A 12141-nucleotide genomic window follows, 5' to 3' on the forward strand; every position below is an offset into this window, starting at 1 on the left:
GGAACATTTACAAGTTGAGAAAATAAAAATAAAACTAACATGTCTTGCCTGGCTGTTACTTACAAGTTTGAAATATGAGAGACTGATTCAGAAAGATTTGGAGAGCCTGGATTGATGTCTGGTCCCTCTTAGTCCCAAGAGCGAACAACCCCCAAACAAAGAGCACAAACAAAAGCCTTCTCCCCACCAAGATTTGAAAGTATCTTGTCCCCTTATTGGTCCTTTGGGTCAGGTGTCAGCCAGGTTTCCTGAGCTTCTTAACCCTTTACAGGTAAAAGGATTTTGGTGTCTCTGGCCATGAGAGATTTTATAGTATTGTACACAGGAGGGCTGTTCCCTTCCCTTTATAGTTATGACAGTTTGGCAGCAGGATTGTGAGCTGTAGACCTTCACATGGACCACATGTGCTACAGAAATGTTTATGTCCTACATGTGGAGCAGCCATTAGAAAGGAAAGCAATACGAACTTCTCCAGTGAATTACAGAAGTAGTAGTAGAAAGCAGTAGAATGATTTTGGAGATCAGAATTTCTGAGTTGTTACTAGTATGGGGATGGGAGTGTAGTCTAATAGGTAGAGCCAGGATAGCCAAGCACAGAGATTTGACATTTGTTCTGAAAGGAAGTGTGACATTGACTTGATGTGGCAACCCAGAGATAAAAAGCTTTAGCTATCCAATTAACATTATCTAGAGCCATTCATTCCCATGTGACTTTTTTGATGTGGAGAAGTGGAAAACTTCTGATATATTTTTATGAAAGAATATACGTGACTCAGTTTCCCCTCTCACTTTGTATGGGGATGAAGAGGTTAACTTCTTTCTTGAAGCAAGACAAGCAAGACAGTAACTGTGGGGGTCAGGGCAGTCACTAAGCATAAATGAACTAGCAGGAACTAACAGCACTAGGGGGTAATTGCTGCAAACCTCTAGACAAGTAAACAAGTATGCCAAAGTACCACGCCTTGGGAGAGATTGCACAGACTGGTTTTGACAGGACTTAAAAGGCCCAGAAGACACAGAACCAAGAAGTGAATAAAGTGGAGAGCCTGCTACAGAAGGGGGGTTCAGCCTCACTCAACCAAGAACTGGCATAATTTAACCTAGAGGGCAAAACCCTACTGGAAGGGTTGGAAGGACTTTGAAACCTACCATGGTCTCCAAGTGGAAGATGGGTGACAATTGGTAAGACAGGCATGCATATATGTTGTTTATCACTTTCAAGATAGGTTTTCTCTGTACTGCTTTTGTTCTAAAGAAATACTTTGCTTTATGAAGATGGGCTGGTCACTGGTTAACCCTGTCATCGTCCTTGGTAGATAATAGGACCACAAGTCCTGAAGTAACCTCAGGCTTGTCTACACTAACAATTTATGTCATCACACCCCAAGTGATGCAGTTATACTGACCTAGCTTCTGGGGTAGCCAGCATAATGTTGAGAGAAGAAACTTGCCATAAGCTACTGTTTCTCAGGGAGGTAGAGCACTATGCCGACAGGAGAAGCCATCCTATCGGCGTAGGTAGCGTTTTCAATGAAGCGATGCAGCTGTGCCACTGCAGCCTTTTAAGTGTAGACAAGCCCTCAGACTTGCTAATATGATTACACTGAAGAGCACAAGAAATTGCAGGCTAAATCCACAGTCTAGAGGGAGAGGAACACCTCACCCCAAGCAAGGTGACAGCTAGATGCCCTCAACAGGGCTGGCTCCAGGCACCAGCGAAGGAAGCAGGTGCCTGGGACAGCCAACAGAAAGGGGCGGCACTTTGGCGGCAGCTCAATCGGTCTGCTTCAGTCTTCAGTGGCAATTCCGTGGCGGGTCCTCCTCTTTGGCAGCACTTCGGCGGTAGCTCAATCAGGGTTTGTTCCCCCCACACACTGCTTGGGGCGGCAAAAAAGCTGGAGCCAGCCCTGGCCCTCAAGGAGGTCATAAAGGGATCACAAGTGCAGTTACCCCAGAACAGTGATACTTGAGTCCAACAGTATAACCCAAACAATGCTTTCACGTATATATGCCATCTGTTTCTATGCCTGATTAGAGCTATAGAGCCATATCTGAGGGAAGTATTAGTGAGGTTAGGATGATATATTGGACCAACACATCAGATATCACAATGACAGTTCTTCTGGCTGTACAGTTATCATCCTATCCCAACAAGGGGAGCTATCTAATTAGATTATGAAAAAGTCCAAAGGAAGCATTCAAAATACTGTAATTTGAGGTACTGAAATCTAGAACAGGCAACATGCTAGAAATGTACTGTACAGAGCAATCCTGCATTACCCAGGGGATGAAGTAATAAGCTAATAGAAATTAGAGCTGGAACAAACCTATTATTACAGCTTGGAGTTCCTGTTGCCTATGAACGTAGGAGAAGGGAATTCTGGTGACAAGCTAAAACTCTCTTTACCTACAGAACATTCTGAGGCTGCAGAGAGGCAGTGGCAGTAGACTGTCCATTTAGAAACACCACTGAAAACAACAAGACGTGTGTCACAAACTATAGCGCTACAAGAATTGTGTTATAAAGAGCTCTCTAGTCATATAACATGAAGCAATACAAAGTAAAGCAAAATGCCCCCTTGGTAATGAGTAGAAGCAATGGGTGGGGTGTAAACAATGGCCCTTGAACTACATTTGACTGGTCAGATGGATACTTAATTTAGACAAGAACCTCTGCTCCCAGTGTATTGAAAGTATAGTACAGAAAAAAATATTTATTATCTCAAGATGAAGTTTTGTTTTAAGGACAATAAACTTTTAAAACTACTTTCATGTTCCTGAGTCTTCAGCTCTTGATTGCATACATTTAAATCAATACCAAGGACACTTTTAATTAATGACCATTAAAGTCAGAAATAAAGCACTGCTACCAGCTAATATAATCTGTTGAGTTACAGACTAAACCAGCTTGGAGTGCTGGATAAATTATTTTTTGGTTCATATTCATTTTGATTTTAAAGAAAAATCTGAGCTTGCATAAATGCAAGACAGACAGGCCAAAGCTTGAAGACGCAAAACAAGACAACCCACTGTTTTGGGCTGTGAACCAGTGGTGTGCGGTAACACATTAAATTATTCAGGTATCTTGGAATGATGTCTTATAGTCTTTATTCCCACTGGAAGTGTTACAGACAAGTAAAACAGTCTTTATCAACACACAAGTCAGGTCATGTTGCCTTTGATGACTCGAGTATTCTCTTTGCTACTTTAGAACAAAAATAAGTTAAATGGGCTCTTTGTGAAATATATAGTAAAATATGTATTCTCTATATTTTAACTTATGGCAAGGGCTATAGTTATGCTTTTATGCGTGTTCATTTAAATCCAAATAAATAAAATATTTACTGTTTCCTTTTAGTATGGGATGACCTCAAGATGGCATTTATAGTATCTCACATTTATATAGCACAGGGGTAGGCAACCTATGGCACGCATGCTGAAGGCAGCACGCGAGCTGATTTTCAGTGGCACTCACACTGTCCGGGTCCTGGCCACCGGTCCGGGAGGCTCTGCATTTTACTTTAATTTTAAATGAAGCTTCTTAAACATTTTTAAAAACTTATTTATTTTACATACAACTATAGTTTAGTTATATATTATAGACTTATAGAAAGAGACCTTCTAAAAAGGTTAAAATGTATTACTGGCACGCGAAACCTTAAATTAGAGTGAATAAATGAAGACTCGGCACACCACTTCTGAAAGATTGCTGACCCCTGATATAGCACATTCATCCCAACACATTTCACAAAGTGAAACTACGGAGAGGTTACTTTTACCTACTATTAAAATATAATCACATCTGGGGTAAAATGTTAATAGCACTCAGAAACACACACAATAGTTTAGGATAGGAAGTGGAGAAAAATATCCTACACAGTTTAAATTATGGAGGAAATTTAAATAAGATGAAAGCCAAATGTAACTACCCAAATTGGAAGTAAGCCAGGAAACTGGGCCTAGGAACCCTTATTCTAACAAAGGCCTGGTCTACACTACAGAGTTAGTTCGACGTAAGACAGCTTTCGCTGACCTAACTCTGTAAGCATTTACACAAAATGTAGCTCCCACTTGTAACTATGTAACCCGCCCAATACACCAACTTAATAACATCACCTCTGCGAGAGGTGTAGCGCTTAAGTCAATGTAGTTAGGTTGACACAGTGTCAGTGTAGACACTGCATTGCTAACATCGACTACTGCTGCCTTTCAGAAACTATCCCGTAATGGCAGTTAAATCGGTGCAAGCACTCCTGGTGAGGACATGCACCGCCAACACAAAGAGCTTAGTGTGGTGTGGATGTGTAAAACCGATTCAATTACTGCAGTGGCTGTACGTCAATGCAACTTAGGTCAACTTGGATTTTTGGATAATAGTCTTTCCTTCACCAATCACTCGGTGGCAGCCTACAGGAAAATCAGCATTTTTGTCATCCTCCCTTGCCCCAGGAGTATAATTCTCTCCTTTTCCAGGCCTACATCTAGCACAGGGGTCGGCAACCTTTCAGAAGTGGTGTGCTGAGTCTTCATTTATTCACTCTAATTTAAGGTTTTGCATGCCAGTAATATATTTTAATGTTTTTAGAAGGTCTCTTTCTATAAGTCTATAATATATAACTAAACTATAGTTGTATGTAAAGTAAATAAGGTTTTTAAAATGTTTAAGAAACTTCATTTAAAATTAAATTAAAATGCAGAGCCCTCCGGCCAGGACCCAGGCAATGTGAGTGCCACTGAAAATCAGCTTGCATGCCGCCTTTGGCACACGTGCCATAGGTTGCGTACCCCTGATCTAGCAGGACACATAGGGAGGAGACCAGAAGCAGATGCCGCTCCAAGAGATCCTTTAGCCTCTTGGAGGAAGAATCCAGCTCTTGGGGAAAAACAAACAAACAAACAAACAAACACTATTTCTCGAGCCTGGGTGTTTTGGAGGAGTCATTTGGAACCTCACAGTTGTACACCAAACCAGGTTCAAAAAGCTGGGAACACCATTACATCCTCAGTTGTTCATCTAGGTTTTTGGCAGCAAGGAACTACATTTAATATTTTTCATTTGAAAGCTATGCAGAGACTTACTTTTATGGTACTTGCAAGTCAAGGTTACTCTTTGGAACAGGATGGAAAAGAACAAGTGCATTGGTGTTCCTTCTGCAGATATACACAGTGAGCATCAATTACCATGTCTTTCTATTCCTCATACGACTATATATATGCATTAAAGTAGCACTCAGCCAAGACCAGGACCCAAGAGAGCTAAGCAATGTAGTCCCTGCTCCCAAGGGCTTACAATCTATATACACTAGACAGATGAAGGGTGAGAACAAGGAAGTATTAATCCCATTTTAAAAATGGAGAACTGAGGCACAGAGAAATTAAATGATTTGCCCAAGTCCCAGAGAAGTTATGGGCAGTGGTGGGAATTGAACCCAGCTCTCAAGTAGCAGTCCAGTGTCTTAACCATAAGACCAATCTTCTCCTCACTACACACTAACAATACATCAGTTCCCTTCAGAGACGTCACTGAAACGGGAAGGAGAAGCAGAAATTAAAAGACAGAAATAGACTATCTGGTGTCAGAGAGACAACTGAAAAGCACTGAAGTTTCAAAGCCAGTACTGATTACATCAATTCCAATTCACAATATCCTGTAACTCCAAATTAGCACGTGGGTTTTTTCCCTCCCTTCCTCTCACACTCTCATTTGAAAACAGATGAGACAAAGCAGACATAATTGTGGTGCTCATGAGTTGCTCAGGTGAGTTTGATGTACAGATATATTAAACACACACACCCTATGCCCTTAGGTTTCAAGAGAACCCAAGATCAATTGCCTCTGTTGTAACAGCACCAAAGGAGGAGCTCCTAAGCCAGGGATGGGCAAACTTTTTGGCCCAGGGGTCACATCTGGGTATGGAAATTGTATGGCGGGCCATGAATGCTCACGAAATTGGGGGCTGGGGTGCGGGAGGAGGTGAGGGCTCTGGCTAGGGGTGCAGGCTCTGGGATGGGGGCAGGGGAATTGGGGGTGCAGGAGGGTGTTCCGGGCTGCGACCGAGGGGTTTGGAGGGCGGGAGGTGGATCAGGGCTGGGGCACATGAGGGGGTCAGGGGTGCAGGCTCCAGGCAGCACTTACCTCAAGCAGCTCCCAGAAAAAGCAGCATGTCCCCTCTCCGGCTCCTATGCAGAGGGGCAACCAGGGGGTTCTGCACGCTGCACCCACCCCAAGCGCTGCCCCTGCAGCTTTCATTGAATGTAGTTCCAGGCCAATGGGAGCTGCGGGGGCGGCAGCAGCGTGTGGAGCCCCCTGGTTGCCCCTATGCATAGAAGCTGGAGTGGGGACATGCCACTGCTTCCGGGAGCCACACAGAGCCCTGGCACGTGCAGAGCAGGGCAAGCCCCCGACCCCGCTCCCTGGCTGGGGTCCTGGAGCAGGGTAAGCCCTGGACTCTGCTCCTCGGCCGGGAACTCAAGGGCTGGATTAAAACGTCTGAAGGGCTGGATGCAGCACCTCGACTGTTGTTTGCCCACCCCGTCCTAAGCCAATAAAATGAGTAAGCTGTTTCAGAAGAAATGAGAGATAGAAACAATACACGTTGGGGAAATTGGTAAGTTACATACATAAACATGCAATCAGATTGCACAAATTTTCTGCCTTTCATAAGATAACACATATAAGGGAAAGTACTGGAGCTAACTAGAACCAACCTGTGAACTACTTCACAACAATGTACAGGTATCAGCCAATCGGATATCACTTTTTATTGACCTAATTTCAATAAATAAAAGAGTTTTAATTAAAATAAACCTCATTGCACAAAAGCAGAAATAGGTCAGTTAACTGCAGGTGCATTCCAAATGCCAATAACTTGAAAGGGAAAACATAGCTTCTGTGAGATTTCTAGAGGAACAAGTCAGTCACAGCTAGTGTCCTCAGTTTGACAGCTGTGAAAACCAATGGAAATGGACATAATGTATTGAGGAATCCTTTTAATGTTGTGTTAACTTAAAGCAGCATTAGTTCCTAATTAGTGTCAGACTGTACTCCATGAGCACTGAAAGAAGCCAGCAATGATTACTTCTAATTCACTAGTTAGCTAGATGAACGTTCACCAGAAAACAGCTCACATATTAAATAAAAAGTATATATTTTAATGACACCTTAAGATTGAGAAACTAGGCATTCAAGGGCGAAGAAACTCCAAAAGCTAAGCTCACTCCCACAACAATAAATTTGACACTTGTCCTTACATGCTCTGCAGCACACGTGACAGAAATTCCACAGCAAGATGCTACGGTTTCTACTGACACCAATGCTGAGTTCTACGACCAACTGGAAATGTTGTGACAACAGGATTGAGCGACACAAAGCAGCATTAACAGAATCAGGGACTTTAATTTATTTTTTATTATGTTAGTGCCATAGCGTGCTAGAATCTATCAACACAAAGACTTCCATAGGAATTAAGGACTACCACAAACCTCACTATCTTCTGCCTTAAGTGCAAGACACATTTCTTTGACCTTGCCTTCTCTAACAAACATATAGCAACCTGTGTGTGTGTGTGTATTTAAAATTAAATTTTAAAACAAAATAATGCATAAATCACTTCCCCAGCCCTGGGAAAGGATGAGAAAACAAAGGCATAACACATGTTAGTCATGCTGCTTAATGCATCATTGGAAGGTATTCATATACTATAGTGATGACCACGGTATAAGAATCTATATAAACTAGATTGATATCAATATTGATATCAATATGGCGTTATTAATTTTATTTCATAAGAGCCTGCTTCTGAATGTGTTTCCCAGACTGCTGCCCAACTTGCAGTTTATCACAAGATCCACCACTGGTATGTCACAAAAAAATCAGAGAGCCTCACTGTAGAATGTAGGGTGGTATCATACTCTCTCTCTTTCCTGCTGCTAAGAAAGGATGTGGGTGCAGTAGCTATTCCACTTCTTACTAATGAGAAGGGTGTGGGAGCAGGAAAGCAGCAGTGGCCAGGAAAGGGACTGCAGGTTGGAGAAGCTGTTGGAAAAACAGCAGTGTGTTATGTGCAAAGGTGACTGAGCACTGGACGAGGGTGGAAAGCAACAGTGGACACGAGTGAGATGCCATCAGGTCATGGACATAGGCAAGCGAGTGCAATGCTGCAGCAAGCAGAGTGGGAAAGAAACAGGGATTTTTAAGATACAGACAATCATTGAGTCTGTGGAACCTTGTTCCAGCTTCTTACCTTTATCGTGTTGGGGGGCACCCCACCCTGAAGTGTTCTGGGCACAAAAGTCTGCATAGAGGCCTCTTTTTTCCTCCAGGCTCTGGCTTAGCACATAGCTGGAGCATGTTCCTTGAAAACAGAACTCTCCACTGTGGAAGAGAAAGAGGCAGGCAGAAAATAACTGCACTGAGCATGCTCCAACTAGGTGCTAAAGAATGGACAATATGACAACCAAATTGTTGTATCAAGCAGGCAAGGTACTAACAAGCTTCAACAGGACTTAATTTTTACAGTGGAAACCTCTTTACGAAGCTGCTGCTGCACCCTCTGTAACTCTCACTCAGCCTCCTCAACTCCTCCCCCCTCCTTCCTGTTTCCTGTCCTCTCAGACTCCCAACAGCCAGTGCTCACAGTTCTAATAATTACAAGCACATCTAAACACCACACAAATTTGCACAAAAATCATAATTTTTATGGCCAGTAGGGAGATTATTCCTGTAGCAGCTGCCCCAGAAGAAAAACTCTGTGGCCAACTCTACAACTGTGGCTTCATGGTTTCATTGTTAACAAACAATACATTAATCAAAGTGTACAATACTACATATGTACTGCATGCCCAAGTTAACATTGTGGAAATAAACTTAATTTTTGGAATATCCTAAATTCCAGGTCCTTGATTTGTCAAGCATAATCCAAATGTAAAACTCCTTCAAAAAAACCTACTGGTCATTTCCCTGTTTTTAAAGTGTAAAGTCTGAGCTGTTCAGCTCCTGGTAATTATTCGGTCTACAGGCTTGTGGAATCTATAACTTGGAGCTATTCAGCTTTATTCCTCCTGACCGCTACCATTCTTAACTAAAGCTCCCCAAGCCAAATAAACTAAAACTATTGCAGAGTGGCATAATCATTGAGGCTGAAATTTTCAAAAAAGCTGACAAGAGTTCAGTGCCCAAATCTCACTGAAACTCCCTTACTCTCATTTGAAAAACTTTGCTTCAAGCCATTGTAATATCAAAGAATGGTTTAAGCTGTTTAAAAACTTAGAATATCTTAAATTGCTTCGGATGCAGTAAAAGACATAGGGCTCTCTTGTACATAATCAAAAGGAGCCATTGCTGGCAACAATAATTGATCCTCCTTGACCTACAGTCAACTACACCTGAAAATAGTTTGGCCACCAGTGTAGGGCAGTTAGGCTAAACCACTGAAATGTTCATTACAGAAAGTGTGCTAGACCCAAAGTGAATCAGGCCCATAAGAAGAAGTTAGGAACACCAGTCACTGTTATTTCTCCATAAACTAGTATGGTTCTGGTGTCTCAGAGACAACTGTTATTTTCCCTCTACTTTCCAGCAAGAAGTCCCACCTGTTGCATACTTGTTATATATTAAGTGGTGTTTAGCAGCTCAAAGCATGAGCAAAGCTGGAAACTTTTCAGGCTGTATTAATCCCATATTAAATTACTATAAAAATATCTGGTAAATAATATAAAGCATACAGCTCTTTCAAAATTCACTGCTCAAGTCTCCTGCCTCTCTAAAACATTTAAATCCTGAGGAGCATTTCCTCAGCCTCAAACTGTATCAGCAGAAAGGCAAGATAAGGAAGCTACTAGTTCCAATAACTTTTTATATAGCAAAAGTTTATATAATGTCTGTAATTTTATATATATTTTTAACATAGCTGCAAGGCCAAGGTGAATGCTCACTTTCTGGGTGGAACAGGTATCTTGTTCTTGTTGCCCCTCCGCTGCTGTGCATTGTTCTGTCTTCTGCGACACAGCTGAACATATTTCAAAATCTGTATGGCCCAAATCCTGCAAATACTGGTAAAGAGGAGAATTCTGAAAGAGAATTGAAAAAGAAAGACCAAATGGCCTCTTTAACACTTCTCAGAAAGAAAAGCCATGATTACATATCCACAAATACGGTCCAGCCACACAATTGCCTGCGAAGTACAGAACAGGAAGAAAGCTCAGTTTTCAGGGTCAGGGTCACCAAGTACATCAGGAAGGCAGGGGACAGGGCAGGAAGCATCCAGCAAAACAAGTGTTAAGGGCACAAAACCAAAATTCTACTGTACACACATAGTACTACTTGCCGATCCACCTATTTTAACATTCACAGAAACATCAAAATGCCTGTTTTCCAACACTCTCAAAGAGAGTACACCAAAGAGCTATGGATGCTCTCAGAATGGTAATATTTAGATCCAGAATGGAATATCAAACAAACTACAGGTGGCAAAAATAAGTTAATGACAAGGCATCACAAAACGAGCTTTTTAAAAAAAAATACTGTTTGTTCATTGACTTACTTGATAATTCATAAAAATTAATTAATTTGCACTGTTTCCCAGACATCACTGCAAATTAATGATGTTCTATCCTATACGTGTACATTTGTATATATGCAGCAGATGGATAAGATTTAACAGGAGACTGTGCACAATCTATAGTATGACTCTCAAGGCAGAAGGAATCTACAGTACTAAATGCTTATTCCTGCTTAGTGGAAAGAAAAAAAACGCAAGTAGGTTTCCAGGGTAATACATGATCATAGAAAAAGAGATGGAAAAGTTCTGCGCGCTCATCTAGTCCATCACTTGCCAAAGCAATATGTTACCATACTCATGCAAGTGAATCACAATGTCAAACAACTTCTGTTTTACTATTTCAAACAAAATGAAACATATAACAGAAAATTACATCAAAATTTGTTTCTCTTTCAGTAACCTTTTCCTTGTCCCACTTGCCCCTAAAGAGATGGGTGATGGATAGAGCTGGGTAATGATGGTGAGAGACTCCAGTAGTGATTGAGTTTGTGGTTGATTAATTTCTACTACATTTATGTTTTCACTTGGTTATCTGATTTGATCTGGGGCAACTGATGTGTTTGTTTATTTGTGCATTTTAAAAAGAATGTAAAGGGTGCCCAAACTGCATGGATGCTCTTTTATTGTAGCTTATAAGGAACTGAATAATTTATAATTTTCACCCCTTCCATCTGAAACAAACCAACAAACCATGGTCTAAAGATCAGACTAAACCTCTGAATAGAGCCCTGCAAATCCGCGGATATTCACTTCATATCCACAGATATCTCTACTCACTGGTGGCACCTGGCCCATATTGTCTGGCTCAGACAGCCCCAGGGGCGCAGCATGCTTAGGGCCGGTGGCTGGGGCTGGGCAGCAGGCCGGAGATGGGGCTGTCCAGCACTCACTTGCCGCGCTGCTTCCTGTCCAGCAGCTCGTGACCCTTGGGCAGCACCAGCATCTCCACTATAGCCCAGCTTGGCAGCACTGGGTACGTCTACACTACGGGATTATTCCGATTTTACATAAACCGATTTAGCAAAACAGATTGTATAAAATCGAGTGCGTGCGGCCACACTAAACACATTAAATCGGTGGTGTGCATCCACACGGTCCGAGGCTAGCGTCGACTTCTGGAGCGTTGCACTGTGGGTAGCTATTCCGTAGCTATCCCATAGTTCCCGCAGCCTCCCCCGCTCCTTGGAATTTCCGGGTTGAGATCCCAGTGCCTGATGGGGCAAAAATCATTGTCGCGGGTGGTTCTGGGTAAATGTCGTCAGTCACTCCTTCCTCTGGGAAAGCAACGGGTGGCGATGCAGTCCGAAATCAAAATAAAAAAAGAGCTCCAGCAATGGCATCTGTGTGGAGATTTTTTAAAAATGATCTTGAATTTCGTCTTCTGTAACGGAGCGCTGATAGAACAGATTTGCCTGCCCTTACTGCGATCACATCCGCATGGTCCATGCTGGAGCTCTTTTTTTATTTTGATTTCGGACTGCATCGCCACCCGTTCTGATCGGAGCTCCACGCTGGGCAAACAGGAAATATTCAAAAGTTCGCGGGGCTTTTCCTGTCTACCTGGCCACTGCATCCGAGTTCA

The 12141-nt window shown here is 42.3% G+C and overlaps 1 protein-coding gene across 6 annotated transcripts in view; it reads right to left on the bottom strand.

Annotated features, from left to right (window-relative positions):
* The window catches only part of VEZT (vezatin, adherens junctions transmembrane protein), an 86897-nt gene that overhangs the window by 48294 nt on the left and 26462 nt on the right, over positions 1 to 12141 (bottom strand). For 4 of the 6 annotated variants that reach the window (XM_039495685.1, XM_039495678.1, XM_039495723.1 and 1 more), the window contains exon 2: positions 9934 to 10068. The exons of 1 other annotated variant lie outside the window; for it this stretch is intronic. In XM_039495685.1, the coding sequence (XP_039351619.1) occupies positions 9934 to 10068 (135 nt within the window). Of the gene's footprint in view, positions 1 to 8243; positions 8375 to 9933; positions 10069 to 12141 lie in introns of all 6 variants that reach the window. One more of the 6 variants, XM_039495692.1, reaches the window with a different exon arrangement.

Source organism: Mauremys reevesii, linkage group 1 (genome assembly GCF_016161935.1).
Source record: "Mauremys reevesii isolate NIE-2019 linkage group 1, ASM1616193v1, whole genome shotgun sequence".
In the NCBI taxonomy this organism is placed as follows: domain Eukaryota; kingdom Metazoa; phylum Chordata; order Testudines; family Geoemydidae; genus Mauremys; species Mauremys reevesii.